The sequence below is a fragment of the Pocillopora verrucosa genome, chromosome 14 (genome assembly GCF_036669915.1).
Source record: "Pocillopora verrucosa isolate sample1 chromosome 14, ASM3666991v2, whole genome shotgun sequence".
In the NCBI taxonomy this organism is placed as follows: domain Eukaryota; kingdom Metazoa; phylum Cnidaria; class Anthozoa; order Scleractinia; family Pocilloporidae; genus Pocillopora; species Pocillopora verrucosa.
This window is the reverse complement of record NC_089325.1, coordinates 12,981,576-12,999,493: the sequence shown is the minus strand read 5'-3', so window position 1 is coordinate 12,999,493 and position 17,918 is coordinate 12,981,576. Positions and strand designations below refer to the sequence as shown.

General features: G+C 37.2%; 1 protein-coding gene across 1 annotated transcript; it reads left to right on the top strand.

Annotated features, from left to right (window-relative positions):
- Nucleotides 1-8,382: 8,382 nt before the first annotated feature.
- On the top strand, nt 8,383-16,714 carry LOC131784290 (blastula protease 10-like). Its single transcript, XM_059101089.2, has 8 exons — nt 8,383-8,620; nt 12,676-12,849; nt 13,460-13,589; nt 14,321-14,418; nt 14,769-14,852; nt 15,478-15,623; nt 15,953-16,055; nt 16,536-16,714. Exons 1-8 carry the CDS (start codon nt 8,557-8,559, stop codon nt 16,640-16,642), a joined length of 906 nt encoding a protein of 301 aa, XP_058957072.2. The 5' UTR covers nt 8,383-8,556; the 3' UTR covers nt 16,643-16,714.
- The last annotated feature ends 1,204 nt before the right edge of the window (nt 16,715-17,918 follow it).

Sequence of the window (17,918 nt, the reverse complement as noted above, 5' to 3'; positions counted from 1 at the left end):
ACTTGACAGACGTCAAAACAATGAGAACGCTGACTAATACCTCTCTTTATATCATTGCCTTAGACTATTTAGTGCAACCAGGAGCCGCTACTTGGAACATTCAACTCTCATACTGAGACAATGAACGGAACGGTTCACAGAACGGTTTATTTTCAGAATATTTTTTCGCGGGAAATAGGCCACTCGGGCTCACAGGTAGTACGATCTATGAAACGCGAAGAAAAAATGGCGGCCTTATGCGGGGACGTCTTCATATCAAAACAGACTTTCTTTTGTTGTATTCCAGTATTCCAATCCTTCCTTTCCTTAACCTTACCTTACATATCCCACTCTTAGTAAAAGGAACTCCACTGACCTCTACGTTAGACAAATTCCGGGCTCGGAAGTGTATTTTTTTAACTGTCTTCCCTTGCCAAATTTGTATGGGTCTGCATGAAATATATTCATGTGCGTTATTGACCAAGCGTGAGGTCAAGATGGCTGGATATTGGCCAGGTTCTTTTGTTGCGTTTTTATGGAGCGAGACGAATAAGCCTGGTCAAGAGAGAAGATGTATTCCACGGTCGATCTCAGTTTTTTATTTCATGTTTTGTCTTTATCTCTTCTCCCCGCCGTGAGGGGAGAAGATGAATGGATAAATAAATAAATGAAAAACGAAAGCTCAAAAGTTTCCACTTCTGGTAATATGGTACATGAACTGATTACTGAGATGGAGTGAAGCCATAGAGGGCTAGAAATGCAATATCCCAGGTTCAAAAATATATATCCGAGCCTGCAAACTGTCCGACCTTATAGTCAGCAGACTCCCTTATCCAGGTTTGTGATTTGGTTTATGACTTGTTAACTCACTGATGACACAAGTATGAAGTTATCGTCTTTTTCCAAAATCTATTTTACTTAAGAGTCTGAGCCAGCTGTCATATAAACATCTCAGTGTGAATGTCCGCTATAACAACAATGCACTGGTGGATAAACGCTTACATTGGAGACTTATTACATTTAGTGTTACTGCTTCCGTTGAAGCTAAGTGTTACCGCTTCCGAGAAAAGCTGCGAAATATTTTTTGGTTAGGTTGACGCCCACGTGATTAGTTCTCTTTAGGCAGAAAATTATAGAAAGCGTTTCAGTTCAAGATAAGACCCTGTGTGACCAAGATCGTTTTTGAATAGAAGACAAGTTAGACTGTAATCCTCGATAAAGTAATCAAGACCCGCGAACGTTGGTAAGCAATAACTTGTTTTGTGATTATGTTATCTAGCTCGTAGTCGTTACACAAAGTAAAATTTGTCACTCGTTTTTTACCTTTCCTTTGATTCCTTTAATTGCCACGTGCTCGTTTCCAAAATCGTTTCTATATAATAACGCCCCAAGGAATAGGAAAGGGAATAAAGAAAGAAAACATCCTATTTGGTTTTGTGTTTATCGCATTCGCGTGTATCAACCCGGGAATCGAATTTACAGTTCTAGCTTGAAGGAATCATTTACATTTAGGACCAAATGTTATTACATTTAGGCCTTCAACATTGGTGTAGTTTTTTTGTGAAAATACATTTTCGTTTTCGAGAAATGATTTTTTTAGTTCGACCGCTCAAATATGCAAATTTTCACCGTGAGTATAACCCGAGTTGTGTGACCCGATGTAACGAATTTACTTGACCTCCGGTATTTCTGTCAACATAATCCTTTGTTTCATCATCTAAACTTAATCCTCTGTCATTATTGAAGCTGGCAAAGACATGTTTATTTTTTGGTGAATATTTTTGTCCGACATACTTTCCTATGTCGAAAAGTAGCATCAAGACAAAGACAGGTTTAACAATGACCGATAAGAAAGAATCAATTGAGCTTCTAGCTTTTAAAAGAAAAAGGATGGTTATAAAGTTACTGTAAAAATTTCCTTGTGTATTTGTGTTGTTCTATCTTGAGACAAACTCAAAGTCCGGAAAAATTTACTTGGTAGCGACTATAAGATATATATGGTGTGCCTACTTGTCGCCACCGTTTACTAGCATAAATCACTACAATTTGTAACAAAATCTAACATAACACTCTAATCTTGTTTATTTATGATTTTATTAGCTGTTTCGATGATCACGTTATGCTCTACCATATTCTAGCCAGATCTGAGTTCCAGTTTATCCATCGTCTTCGTACAGTTGCATGACAAGCGTGACACATAAATTCAGAGATGAATCAACCTCAGAAACACCAAGAGATGGCTTTTTTCCTCTTTGCACGATATCTGGAAAAACCTTCCAGGAATAGACCTTTTTACAGTTCCCGGCGCCATATTGGATTAGTAACCGCGCACACACGATAACGAGGCTGGGGTTGACCCGGCGGTTCTTTCAAACAGCTGATATGCTGACATTTCACGTTCTAATGCACTTTTCAATGCGATTTCTCCCTTCAAAATGGTTCTTTAATACAACAATATGGAAATTTTGTCATTAGATGACATCCAGAAACTCGAAGTAAAAGATCTCAGGGAGATTTCAAAATCTTATTCAAAATCGACGGGCGGAATTAGAGCCGACTTAGTGTCGAAAGTTCATGCTTTGCTGATGTGACACGTCCTTCCATCAAGTAGTGGAGAAAACCGAGAACTTCTTACCGATGTCTAGGACCTAGAACAAACTAGAGCGACTTCAAATACGAAGCAACTATGGTAAGGATTTCAGCCCTTGGATGGTCGAGCGATCTCCGTAATTTACCTGAGATTAATTTCATTCAGCTTACAATTACCTTGTTGTTTCACGAGAATATCGCCACATCGTGTTAAGAGGAACGCATCACAGGAAGTACCACAGAATACCAGAAAGCGAGGCAAAGGCTGTAGCCCTCTAGGTAGAGGAGATTTGTTATTGCTGCTGTTGTTGATGTGGTACTTGTTGTTGTACCATATTCTTCAGTTAAAGTTGTTCCCATTTTATTTACCAAGATGTATTTTAGTTTGCCATTTGTACATTGTATCTTATGGGAAACTATACAGTAGAGCCTGCACAGCCACTTGATTATAAACTTCTGTCTATCAACCCATGAGGAAAACTGTAACTAACAGATGTCATAATATTTTGAAACCCATCTGGCCCAGGACAACTTATCCTTGTGATACATTGAAAACCATTTGAGTTCGCAACTCATGGTAATTTATTAGGTGGCAAGACAGCATTGAAAGAATCAGACTAAAATATTAGACAATTTAAAAACTCCCAAAAGTGACTGATTCATGTAACTTCTCCCTATAAACTCCAAACACTATCCAGTAAACAGATAATGATAATACTGAAACTTATCAGGCAGAAGTTATCTTGATCTTACATCAAATTCTCATAACCTATTTACAAGTAAATGTGTAACAACTAGAAAGGGGAATTAACGATCAGATCTTGGGTATTTAAGGGTTAAAGGAAGAGAGCAGAAATGCTCCCCCTAAGCTACTGATCTCAGCAATGCTAGTCCTTCACACACATTTAAGTTTCTGTCAGTGATAAACATTCAGTGAATTGATATTCCCATTCTTAGCACTCAGAGGCTTTCTGACACAAAGGTTTGCTATACTAGTTCTTATTGCCTTGTGTTAACCAATGTTATGGTAATATAATTTTGAGGTACTTAAAAGATTGAGAAATATATCCAAATCAAGAGATTTATTTTATACTGTTACAGTTACCATAAGATTTATTTGAAAGAGAATCTTTCAGACCATTGAATTGTATGAGAAATTATTTTTTGCGAGACTTCTATCAAACTTCTTATTATGAGGACAATTTTGTGAATAATAAAATTTAGTGTCAGTTCATCTTTGTGTTGAGAACTCTTTTAGTTGGTGAAACTCACTTTTTCTTTTTTCCAATTTGAAGCATCAAATTGATTGATACTTAAAGCACACAAATATTTTGTGAGAGTTCCATGTGACATCTATAATGGATTACTATGCTATCATGTAAAACAAAAACAACAACTTCTGAAAACTGCTTTTGTCACAATTGCTACCAAATTTGTGTCAGTTTTCTGGGTCTGCCATAATAAGTGAAAACTCTGAAAATACAGTGTCTTGGTTATTTTATTAAAAGCAATTACTTTCCAAGAGTTTCTCTGCTAGGAGTGTTTTAGGCAAGCCATGTAGTAAACAGGTGAGCAGTACTGAACTTATTGTCTTACTGCCGCAATGAAAAAAAACTCTATCGAACTTAAAACAATTCAGGTACCTAATTGAAAGATTGTACTAATTTTGCGACAATAGTCACCCTCATCCATAATTCACAGAGAATAAGATAAGTATAGAACAATAAATACTTAGCAAAAATACATGCCTCCGTGCGTAAACTTGAAGAAGTGAAAGCTCGTAGGCAAACCATTGGGGCCATAAAATGTATTTGAACAACCAAAAGTGGCACACTACTCTCCTTTCTTTTTGGGAGAAAAATTAGCTTTATCGAGATTTCGGCGAGGACCATCCATTTTCCTTAAAAACCGAACAATTTCACTGCCTTTTACCGCGGTTGCATTTCCAATATGGCGCTGGGAACTGTAAAAAGGTCTATTACTGCAGTCAGAAAAATGAAGTGTCCAGATCCATTTCCTTTGCCGGTGGAAGTGTCAAAGAATGTTTATTAAAGTTAATTTGATTGACAAGTTACACACTGATTAAGCTAATTGATTTGTTGGATAAGTGTCTCATCTTACATGCTAACATGGTGGAACTTGGGGGTTTGGTTATCAAGAAGACTGAAGTTGTATAAGTCGTTCCCTTACGTAGTTGTAAAAGTTACTTGCGGAATTGCAAGTTTTCATATCCAGAAAATGAAGCAGATCTTGTTTTGTCGCGTGCCGGCATCTTCGAGACGCCAAAACATATCGATGATTTTACAATTTACCCCAATCATAGATCAAATCTCGGTGTTGGGTGGAGTCGTGGTTCCAATAGGAGATGTAGAGAGCCTAAAAAAGTACATATTCTAATATTTTCAATTCAAATAAACAAAAATATTTATACAGGGTAAATATTCCTTTGTGTCGGTATCAATTATTGCGTGACTAGCTTATGATATAAATGAGGGAGGGGAAAACACAACGCAAAACCTAGGCTCCTGGCAAAAAGTAATACCCAGGCGTAAAATAATAATCGAAATAGCTAATAAAATCATAAATAAACAAGGTAAGAGTGTTTTGTAAGATTTTTTTACAAATTGTGGTGATTTATGTTAGTAAACGATGGCGACACTAGTAGCTTTGCCATGTATATTTCATAGTCGCTGGCATATAAATTTTGCCGGACTTTGAGTTCGTCTCAAGATAGAACAACACAAATACACAAGGAAATTCATACAATAACTTTATAACCATCCTTTTGTCTTTTAAAAGCTAGAAGCTCAGTAGATTCTGTCATATCGGTCATCGTCAAAACTGTCTTTGTCTTAATGCTACTTTTCGACATAGAAAAAGTATGTCGGACAAAAATATTCACCAAAAAAAAATGTCTTTGCCAGCTTCAATAATGACAGAGGATTAAGTTTAGATGATAAAAAAAAGGATTATGCTGACAGGGTTATACTCACGGTGAAAATTTGCATATTTGAGTGGTCGAACTAAAAAAATCATTTCTCGAAAACTAAAATGCATTTTTACATATAAATATATATAAAAACTACACCACAATTATTAGAACATATTGGGCTAAAAAATATGAAAGTAGGAGTGAAAACGAATTTTGGGCGACTTGCCAAAATATTTCAAATTTGTGCGATGGATCGATGTTGACATCCTCTCTGAAGCATTTGTAATTTTTTATGGCGGTATTCTAGATATTTTAGTGCTGAACTTTGGAATTTTGTCTCAAAATATCCATCACTGCCGATGATATTCCCTTAGATATATGCCCACCTATATTGTACCTCCGGGAAGTTCATGCACGATCATAGTTATTCAAAACCTAAGGTACGAAAAACGAAACAAAAACAACTGTACCACTCTATGACGTAACAAAATGGCAAAAATTTGACTACACGACACTGCGTTATGCTCTAAAATTTTGAGTTTAAGTTGAAAAAATGTCCAAATCCCCTTTCTTGGCAGTCACATCCATTTGTTTGGCCGTATATCTTTATGTTAATAAAAATGGGTCGGCATGGTCCCCAGAGATTTCATAACAACCTCAAAATTAAAACGAGTCACTCTTTAGTAACTCTTTCATTTCATTTACTTTCCACCATTTTAGCTAGATTTACATAGCATTACTTCCGCGATTTCACGTCGGAACGTAATCGGCGGAATAATATGAATCAAGATATTTTAGTCACCTTTATTCAGTTCCTCTCTGATTTGCTGGTTTGGTTACAATAGGTCTAAGCAATAAATATTACGCGGCTTGCTTGCATTTAATCATATTTTATTTCAATGGAGTAATGACTAACCATTTTGCTGCGAGGACAATCCTAAATGTGATATCAGATTTCAGCAGCACTCAAGCCTGGTTTTCACCAGCGACAAACACAAGGACAGCAACTCACTTTTCCCGTGAAAAAGGCCTCGACACAATCATAAGTACACTAGTATCTGAATTTTTCCTTCTTGCTGTGCTTGGGCTTGTTGATGTTCGTTTTCGTTTAGCATATTTAACTTATGGGCGCGTTTGTGCTTGCGCTTAAGCTTGCATTGCGAGTGAAAACCAAGCTTTATTCTACCCCTTGTTACGGGTGACGACCCTCTTAAACACCTAAACCAGTGTCACCATCAACTTGAGTGGGAAACAAAATATCTTCACAATAGGATATAATAAGATAACAGAAGCGGTACGATCAACAAGCATGGCTGGATAATAATAATGATAAAACATATAATTCACCTCGCAGCGAATTCAAATTTTTTGGAATTTCAGAATTACAGGAAACAAACTTGCGCTACAAGCTTTCCTCGTGTTCTTCCGACATCCCTCATCGGTTAATTACTGTTTAAAACCTGTGAAAATGTGTTCTATTGCGTAGATAGAGGGACTGTGAAAAGACTATAAATGTCACAACTCAGATCACTTACAACAAATGAGTGAAATATTCACCGCCTGGCCTTATATCTTCTCTATGAATACTTTTGATGTAAGTAACCTCAAAGGTACTGCATGGTATGTTGCATGTACGTTACCATCGTCAGCTATATCTAACCATGTTATGATGATTCGTCTCCTTTATAAACGTCTTTTTTGCTAGATTGGATTTTAACAAATGTAAAAAGTGAAGAAAAACTGGTACACTCGGTGACTAATTGGGAGACTAGACCAATATGCATTGAAGGAATATCATGGAAAAAAAGTATATTTCTGCATAAGTGTTAACTCAGTCAAAACACAACTGTAAAACAAAACGCATTTAGCCGTCCGTTTGAAATCTTTTTTCAATAAAAAGAATGCATTATATTAGTTTTGAATGACAGAAACTACAGAATAAGTGGAATTATATATTTCTGCTTTCAGTTCACTATCAATATAAAGGAGATATCGTATGCTTTCGAGAAGAAATGGGTTCCATATCGTTCTTGCCTGCCGCAAGTACAGAAAATTCATACTGATGAGGAAAAGTGTGGTTTAATTCTCCTTTCTTCATATAGAAAGAAATATGTGTGTGGTAAGGACTGATCAGTTAAAATTCAGGGTATTCCCACAAGGAACCTCATGTAAATCTTTCGATGACACAATGATTTCTTTTTGGTGTCTCCGTTGCCTGGTTGATGGTAAAATACAGCTGCATCTTTTAATCTTATCTAAACAAGTCTACAGTAGCCATTATTCCAAACAAACAAAGCAACATTATTCAGCTTAGTCTAAATATCGTGACGCAATTCTCTCGATATGGCCATCCCGGTTATGTAAAGGGATACGTCGCTCGGTAGGCGGATGAGTTGTGTGGGTCGATTCTTCAGGAATGTTTTAAGTTCCGTGGTAAACCAAAAAATTTATCAATTCATTTAAGTATGTCAGTCGAGTTGTAGTACTTCCTTGTTAACATTAACAAGGCGGTAGTTTTTGAGGATTCATCTGAATCTACCAAAGTGGATCAGAAAACCAAATCGATAGCAGAATTGACATGCTAGTTAATAAAAATAATGACATGGGATCACAGTTTAATAAGTGCTCATCTCAGTTTAATTTGATTAAAAGAAAAACAACTGAAAAAAAGCCGTGCTATAAGTAGTCACAGGAGGTGGTCAGATATTTCAGGCTCCTGCAATATCGCAACTCTTGAAGTTACCACAGTAACGTCGTAAAGAGTGTGATCTGATTTCCTTCTTCTGCGACCGCAAAAGGAAGAGGCTTAACTTGCACACGGAAGATATCACAATATGTTAAATTGTTTGGTGTACGATAAGTACAGGACATTTCCCGAAATGTACTGGAATAGGAACCGAATGATCACCTCATTTCCACACTATTATTGTAATTACATATTGTATTGTCGACGTGATAAACTATAAGAAGCAGCTTGACCACGAGAAGCATCAGTTTATAGCAGAAGTTTCCACCGGCAGGCAAACTTAAGCTGACTGAGAAGAAGGCAAAGAAGCATGAAGTGCCTGTGCTTCTTCCTGTTGGTGACCGCAGTCTTTGTTGCATCGGAAAATCCTGATGGTAAGGTTGTTTATAATTTCTTGTAATAATGCCATAGTAGATCATAGCTTTCGAAGCTAAGATACGGACTTTTGAATTGTTTTCCCTTTTTTGAACTTTTCAGTAAGTGCCTGTTTTTCTGATTATTGATTTTCTAGCTATCACAGTTTTTAAGCAATAAAAATTGTTACGCCGGAAGAAACCCATGGATTTACTTTACCGCGCTAAAAAGAATTCTAAAAGTTCGATCGTTACAGAATAAATCAACACCTTATAGATTTAAATAATACAAAGTATATACTATAATCTTTAATGAGGATGCCAGCGTCACAAAAGTGGTTTACAGGAGGGTCCTCTTAAATTAAATACTAATACAAAGATAAATTACAAATAAAAAACAAATAACTAAAACTAAATCTAAGAACTAATTAAAAATACTAATCACAAAGTATTAACTAAGAGTAATACTAGTAAGGTAAATTAAAATTCAAAATTAAATTTAGACAGGCCACGTTTGAAGGCAGGCAGTGAGTTTGCATTTCTTAGTGAGATGTCTAAACCATTCCATACATCTGCGCTAAAGTTAACTGACGACCAATGACCCCATCTTCTTGTGGCACTGGATTTTCGAACGTCATTTCTCGATCTGGTATTGTAACCATGAAAGTCCCGATTAAATGTGACAGGAATAGTATTACATGAATGGTTGTTAATTAATTTGTACATAAAGATGGCATGGTGTTCTTTTCTACGACGCAGTAATGGTTTCCAGCCAAGTCTCTTTAGGGCCTCAGTTGCGGAAAAATAAACAGGTAAGTCTAAAATGAGGCGAGCGGCCTTATTCTGCAACACTTGCAGCTCAGACATTAAGGACGCATTTCCGCGATCTCCCCAGATGATATCCCCATAGTCAAAAATAGGTAAAATGAAACTATTGAAAAACATAATTCTAGCGTTGAGGGGGAGGCAAGATTTAATACGCCTTAAAAGACCTAACTTTCTACTGACCTTACTACGAATATAATCAATGTGGTCAGTCCAGGAGAAGTGGTTATTAATCACAATGCCTAGGTAAGTAAAAGAATCTACGTTATCGAGAGGGGTATCATCAGCCGAAATAAGTATGGACTCAACTTTGTTCAAGCGGGAACTACTACCGATAAGCAAAAATTTGGATTTTTGAACATTCAGAGTCAGTTGGTTTGCCCGAAGCCACCTACATATACGTTTTAAGTCATCGTTAATCTTACTTTGTAAGTCTACAGTAGATTTGGAAGCGAGGTATAAAACAGTGTCATCTGCATATAAAGTAACCTGACAGGATTGCAAAACATCAGGTAGATCATTCATGTAAATTATAAATAAAAGTGGGCCCAATATAGAGCCTTGAGCAACGCCAGTCGATACAGCGGCAGCTTTGGAGCAAGCATAATCACAGCTAGTCATTTGTGTTCTGTTTGTTAAGAATGAAGTAAACCAGGCTTTGCCAGCATCATCAACACCATAAGTTGAGAGCTTCTGGAGCAGTATTGAGTGATTGACAGTGTCAAACGCTTTGGCGAGGTCTAAAAAAACCGCACCGGTCAGGCAACCATTATCCATGGAGTGAAGGATCTGATCAGAAAGCTGAATGGTGGCAGTAATAGTAGATGACTTCAATCTAAATCCAAACTGGTTGGGTGAAATTAAATTATTCTCAGTAAGATATGCATAAAACTGAGTATGTACCGCCTTCTCTAAAATCTTGCTTACAGTCGGGAGAATGGAAATTGGCCTGTAATTAGAAGCATTCAATTTATCGCCCTTTTTAAACAGGGGTATAACCTTTGCTGTTTTCCATATCGAAGGAAATGTTCTTGTTTGAAGGGATAAATTGAATAAGGCCGTAAGAGAAGGAGTGATAACGTCCACAGCATCTTTTAAAAGACGCGCGCTAATTTTGTCGAGACCAACGGCCTTATTGGTTTTCAATGAACTGATGGATCTTGAGACAAAATCTTCACTAATCGGTTGAAACGTAAAAGTCGAGTGACAGGCCGTAGCTTTAGCTATGTACGGTTCGGAAACGATTTTTTCGGCAAGGGATTTACCCACGTTCACGAAATATGAATTAAGAGTCGAGGCAATAGATTGAGCTGAGGTGAGAAGGACACCATCAGCTAACAAACTGGTAATCCTGGAGGAAGTTTTAGACGAAGGTAGAGTTTGTTTTAAAGCTTTCCAGAAGTCTTTAGAGCTTGATTTACTGCCGTTAATTATTAGGTTAGTGTAATAATCAGATTTGGCTTTCTTGATACTGTGGGTTACCTTGTTCCTCAATTCACGGTACAGGCGCCAATGAGTGTTATTTTTATTCCCCTTGGCTTTTTTCAGATGGTGATCTCGCTTATTCATTAGAGCTATAATGCTAGAGTTTATCCAAGGAATAGAAAAGCCTCTAACCCGGCTTGTTTTTATTGGAGCATGTACTGCGGCAACCTCTGAGAATAATTTGTTCCAGGTGTCAATACAGTCATCAATATCTTCATGGTTATTTAAAGCCACATGCCAAGGTACTTGGCGGAGATCAGATACAAAGGAATCTTTGTCGTAATTTTTATACGAGCGAAACTGGATCATCTTTGGTGGAGCTCGGTGACGACCGCTCTTCATGACACAGTAAATCAAAGAATGATCGCTCAAACCAGGATCTAAAACAGCGGACTCCGTAATTTTTTGCTGAGCGTTGGTAAAGCATAAGTCGATGAGAGATTCGGAGTGTTCCGTGACACGTGTCGAAGATTCAATCACTTGCTTGAGATCGTGTAGCTCAGCAATTCCCTTGAGCAATCGTTTATGAGCCAAATTTGCATTTCTCCTTCTAATCGAAAAATCTATATTAAAATCACCAAGCGCAACTTTATCAAACGCAGGGTCGATCTTGGACAATGATTTACCGAAGTTATCAGTAAAGTTGTCGATCGGTTGATCTGGTGGTCTATAGATACAACCAATAACAAGAGGTGTACAATTTTTTCGGTTGACTTGAATCCACACGGCTTCATTTGCATTATTTAGGTCTTCGCGAATAGTAAAATTGATAGAATCGCGGCAATAAATTGCCACTCCTCCACCAACCTTTCCTTGGCGATCCCGCCTCACACAGCTATAGCCGGGCATAAGAATCTCGTCGTCAGTAACCGAATCATTAAGCCAAGTCTCCGAGAATGATAATATGTCAAACGACTTAGTACCGCCCATGATAAGGTTCACTTGATCCATCTTGTGTAGCAGACTGCGAATATTAAGATGAGCCATTGCTAATCCTCTACTTTGGGGACCAAACGATAAGCCAGAATTTTTTAGTTGAAAAGAAGGACCAGGTTGAGGACAGATGTCTCCAGCTAACAGTATAAGACCAGCAGCAAACAGACTAAACTGTGCAATGTTAAGAATTCTGTAGGCTTTTAGAGCGGGAAGAGTGGTATCCGAAGCAGCATAACGCGATCTTCTCAAACCATCATTACGGCCCGGGTAGTACTTAGCATCATAACCAGCGCTCACCAGCATATAGGTTGAGCTTTTATAAAAAGCCATGTCATACTTGAATTGACAAAATATCAAAAATAGGAACAGTAAAAGAGAGACTTGGCAGAGCGCCCGCTTCGCATGTGCCGCCATCTTGTGTGTCCTGCGGAGAGTCTGACACCTAATTTTGAGGGGGATAGCTTGAATTTTAATTTAAATTCGCTTCACACCGAATCCTTTTTTTTCGCTTTAGTTATAAATGTAGCTGTCAGTTACAAGCCAATAGTTTTCCACTAAAACGTACCCATCAAAAAAGTTTGTAACTAATTATTAGTTGTGTCAAAGAGAATGGAAGTATATAAGGTTTCATAAATTTCTCTTGCTTATGTTTCATTTTGAATTGGGAAATTAATTGACTGCCTTACCGATCAGCAGAGTAAAACTTACTGTTTGATTGGTTTCATTGGAGGATTGACTATACAACTGATTGGTTGATTGCATGAATGATAATTCCTTTATTGAATGAACAAGTAATCGACTAATCGATTGTATTCAATTTTATACCATAGAGAATTTAGGTGTGGATAATAAGGAATTGTTCGAGGGAGATATGATTCTCCCTCCCCATGTCCTCTATAAAGCAGAGCACGGAATGGATGTTGATAGCTCCCGCAAAAGAGCATCCATCAGACGCGGACTATGGCCGAAAGGAGAAGTCCCTTTTGCCGTCTTTAATGGCCTTGGTAAGGGTGAATAAAACATGTCATTGTCAAAACTCTCTAAGGACTGTAATCTTAATTCGTGGCTTTCCAATAAACCAAAGATAAATATCACATCTCCTGTACTGCGCTAGCTATAATGTCACACAATCGGCTTGACAGCGGGGTTTTGCATTACACTTTCAAAGATTAATACGGATATATTTAAACTGTATGTTTTACTTGGACATCAGTTTGTGCAAGTTTCTTTGCAGTTCGAAGTTAAATATATACGACACATAACTGGACTGGCATCCCTTTCAGAGGGAATTTCAGCACCCCATATCGCTTCATACCACAAAAACCGGGAAAAGCTCTAGGTGGATGGGACCCTTTTTTTCTTTTCAACTAAAAGTTCGAAGCCCCTTTTTCATTAGTTGAAAAGTCGCTGCAACAATTCGCTTCACCTGTATCACAATTCAAACGAGACAACTGATGGATAAAGATCTTCGAAAAACTATACCTTTTCACTCGGGATGAGTCTTTGCTGCGTCATGTCTAGGATTTGAATTCTATGTGTAAACAGAGCGAAAGGAAACCGCCTAGTACAAGAGATCGATATTAACTAGTCTTCCCTTCAAAAAAAAAAACACAGGTAGAAGTCCGGAGCTCAGGAATGCAATTAGGGCCATAATTGCAGGAATGAATGAATGGAGAAGAAAAACATGCATCCGTTTTAAGAGGCGAACAAATGAAAGAGACTACGTAATATTTGCTTTACGCAGGTAAGAGGCTGTTAGCGTAACTTGCTCTAAAATAAATCTTAGTAATCAATAAGCTTGTGTGTTTGAACGAAAATCAAAATAGATGTTAGCGAAATTAGACATTCGAGCTATCTCAGAATGTTAGCATTTTATTCTTGTGCTCAAAAAATTGAAAGGAAAGAACTAGAATATCTCAAAACTAATGTACTGATGGATCGACGAGACGGCTTGGCTTTGAAGGTTAACCTAAAAATTTTCCTCCGTATGGGGCTACGTTGCACACGCTCCACTATTAGAGACCTTACAAGCAAGCAGATCGGCGTCAGCAATCAGTACGTCGTAAACCAGAAAATTAAGGGAAAAGAAAAATGGTTATGAGCAGACATAGTTTGATGCTACTCTGGTTTGCAGATTTAATGAATGTAACCAAAGAAGTTATTATTCATAGACCCAACGTTTCGACACTCCTCTCTAGTGCCTTCATCAGGGGCTATGTTGAAGAGAATGTTTGACCCTGATAAAGGCAGTAAAGACGTCAGGTCATTTGCAAATATAATTTCCTTTTTTGTGATCAGATTTTTCTCGGTACCGTCACGAGTTCTCGCCCGCGAAATCCCTTATGATCAACTTAATATAGAGCTACACCCTACTGTGTTTTTTATCTTATTTTATTTTTTTTATGAAAGCGCATCACACCAGGTAAATCTATGGAAATAACTAATGCATCCTTCTAATATCAACCTACTTTTCAGTGGAGGGTGTTATTCAAATGTAGGCAGAATAGGAGGCCGTCAAATTATAAACCTTGGAACTGGATGCCGTACTCTAGGAATTGTTGCTCATGAAATCGGTAAATAATTTGCTCTGGTGTGTCTGCTTATTTGTTTTTATTTCTTTTCCTTACTTTTTTAGTATGGTCAGTTTGTTTGCTTTTTTTTCCTTCTGCCTTTCTCCTTGTATGTTTTTGCTTATGTATTTGTGCATATTTTTTAGAGGTTTTATTTCATATAAACGTTTAGGGACGATATTTTTAAAGCCGTTGAAAAATTTTTCAACCAATTTGTTATTATCCGAACTTAGGACCATTTCAAAAAAAACTCTTGATTAAATATTAAAAGAATCAACATGTATTATCAGGTAACGGCATGATATCATAAGAGTGAACTGCAAAAAAACAAGTGTGTTATTGATTTTTCGCAGGCCATGCTATTGGATTCTATCATGAACAGTCTCGTCCCGATAGAGATCAGTTTGTTACAGTGCTGTTCCAAAATGTACAAGCAGGTGAGGCAAATTGATTTTCAATTCATTTTTAAAAACCCCAGCAAAAGTCTTTTTTCTTTAATTTTTTCCACTTTTTCTAAATTAGCTACTGAAAAATCATTCCCATGCACGCACCATGAATCTAAATTTGAGTTTCGTCATGAAATTATTGCAGTTGGTTAACTGTCGATAGCTCGTGCTTTTTCGCTCACCAAAAACTTTTTTTTTTGTTTCCTCTAAGGTCGTTTCTTATTTGTTACCCCTAATGACTCGATGCATATTATCAGTAATAAAGTATCAAAAGTTGAAACAAACTGTACCGTAATCCAGAATAGTGTCTGAAGTTATTTTTAACGTAGCCGTGTAGTTTTTTTCGTTTTGGCTTCACCCTTGAACTCTCCCTGATTTTAGCAGATTTGATCAGATTGTAGAGTGTGTGAAAAGAAAAGCAGCAAACACCGTTTAATCCCACAATTCCGGTTATTTTGATCTCCAACACATGAAAACCCAAATCTTTCACAAATTCTAGTCTCTAAAATAGAGTTCTTGTCATTAGGATCGATAGAAATTTTTTCCTTTCGTCTACCTTTAATATTACAGCAACTGACTTTCCCGACCAAAAATATTTCACCGCAATTTTTTGCAGGGACAAGGCATAATTTTAACAAGTACCCAAGGTCAGTCATTGATTCTCTCGGCACCCCTTATGATTACCGGAGCGTGATGCATTACGACGACAAAGCGTTCAGCAAGAATCCCAGACTTCCAACCATAGTAACGAAAGACAGGAGGGTATGTTACTATTCCTCATAATCCAGTTCATTCTCTTCCTGTTTGCCGATATTTTAACTACTTCAATTCCAACAGTTTCCATATCCTCATCTTGTGTGAATTCATGGCAAGCAAAAATAAGCTTATAGGGCCCGTCGAGTCACTGGGAGCTCCTGGACAACAACTTGTTTTCTTCTTAGCACCAAAAGGTTTGAATAGACATTTACAGAGTATTTGCAGATCGAGGAGGGGGGGAAGGAGGGTTGAAGGGAGGGAGGCATAGTGCGACATCTAATACCAAAGGACAGCTGTAAAGAAGATAGAATCTATTCATGTATCATATTTTCCAGTATCAAAATGTTATTGGCCAGAGGATTGGTTTAAGTCCAATTGATGCACGGCAAGCGAACCTTTTGTACCGAAGTGAATGTGCAAAAAGAGGAGGTGGAGGAGGTTTGTAACGCATCATACCATAGCATAACGGTCTTATTTTTGGTAATATAATTTCAATTTTGTTTTTTCGCCATCTCTTTTTGTTACATTCGAAGCTTCTATTTAAAACATGTCCCTTTTTAAAAATTTAAAAACGCGCAGATGATGATTTCGAGTTGCTTAGTCCGTATTAAAAGTGACCCAAAACGCTAGTCTTTGATTTCATTGTTCAAAAAGCAATGAAAAATGAGACGTTTAAAAACCTATTTTTACAAGTATTCTTGTCCTGTCCTTTTTGCTCCATTTTCAACATTTTCAGTCTACATTCATTGTGTGAACCAAGATGTTACAGTGTGCTGCGTCCTCATATTTCGCGCGTTAATTGGCGAAAAAAATTAACTTGAGTGAGTGAATGTTGTGAGTTGAGATATTTTTTAAATAGTTTAAACGAGCGGCAGCAACCATGAATAACTTAAGTCTTTGTCTTCATTTCCTACATAGCGGTTTGTCGAGACAGATGGAGAAGTTGCCAACGGCGGCCAATACAACACTGCAGGAATTCTATAGTTAGGAGATACTGCAGGAAGCGATGCAACCAATGTAGTTAGCCGAGAACGAGATTGCATTCCGTCCTAAGCTCTTGTGTGTCAAGCGAGGTTATTAAAATTCTTTTACCTGTATGCTTTTGTCGTTGTTGTATTTTATTCCAAAGAGACTCAATTCGGTTTCCTCATTCATTAATAATCTTTTGTTTGTTGGATCTATACGACCACAATTTTTTTATAATTTAATTACGAGAAGTTAGCATCCATATCGCATTAGCCTATTGCTAAGATCAAGTACCCCCTACCCACCTCTACCAAGAGACAAATACATATCTATATATATTACAATTCTAGTGTTCTGATTGGTTTAGTCGACTCCGGTTATCAGCTCACATTCCGAGTCACGTTATATGGAAATGTATTATACCAACTGTTACGGAACTGAGAAAAGCTTCAAATACTCAAACATTCAGGATGAAATTTAATAAAAGAACTATTCCATTCGCGCTTGTTGGATAAGAGACTGGTTATAGCCCACTTAGTTATTTAACACTCAAGCTCACATTAGTCAAAATTATCCGCTCTCTCTTTTTCTTGTCGTTTATTGTGCTCTTCTCTGAGGCAAATACAATCACAAATCTATTGAATCACTCAAGCCCACATTGGAGACACAGTTACATTCAGACTGATGCTGTTTTTCCTGGGTGATGGCTGTCGTCCAATTTAATAGCAGAGTGGATTCTCACATCTCAACTTAAGGCAACCTATGTGAAGATGTACTTTTAACAAAACTAGATGCATCATATCATTTTTGAACGACAGAAACTATAGAGATAATGGAATTATACTTCTGCTTTCAGTTCATTACCGATATAGGGAAGATTTCGCACGATGACGATAAGATCTGATATTAATCTTGCCACAAAATCATAAAACTCATAACGTCGAAAAAAACGTGTGGTTTTGCTTTCATTTCGTGGAAAATAAATGTCTGTGGTCGAGATTGAGCAGTTAAAAGACAGGGTATTCCCAAAATGGCTACAAACGTGATACAAACGTGGAATACGTCACTCATGATCAGTTCCCAAATGTGATGATTGGGTCGATTCTACCGTAATGTATATATACAGTTCTGGTAAAACATTCAAAACACACATCATAAAGTTATGTATTTATGTATTTTTATTTTGTCGCAGTACTTTCTTTTCATATATTACTTAGAGTAAAACAAGGCAATTATTATAGATTTGTCGACTAAAGAATATTAAGTAGTTTACAAAAAAGAAAACGAAAACGATCGTAAAGATTACATACTAGTAAAGGAAAAATAACATTACAA

Bases quoted from the DNA above. Each gene is read 5' to 3' on its own strand.
- LOC131784290 (XM_059101089.2), top strand. From the start codon at position 8,557: ATGAAGTGCCTGTGCTTCTTCCTGTTGGTGACCGCAGTCTTTGTTGCA. The intron at 12,850-13,459 runs GTAAGGGTGAAT...AAAAAAACACAG, and splicing joins TGCCGTCTTTAATGGCCTTG to GTAGAAGTCCGGAGCTCAGG. The intron at 16,056-16,535 runs GTTTGTAACGCA...TTTCCTACATAG, and splicing joins AAAAAGAGGAGGTGGAGGAG to CGGTTTGTCGAGACAGATGG.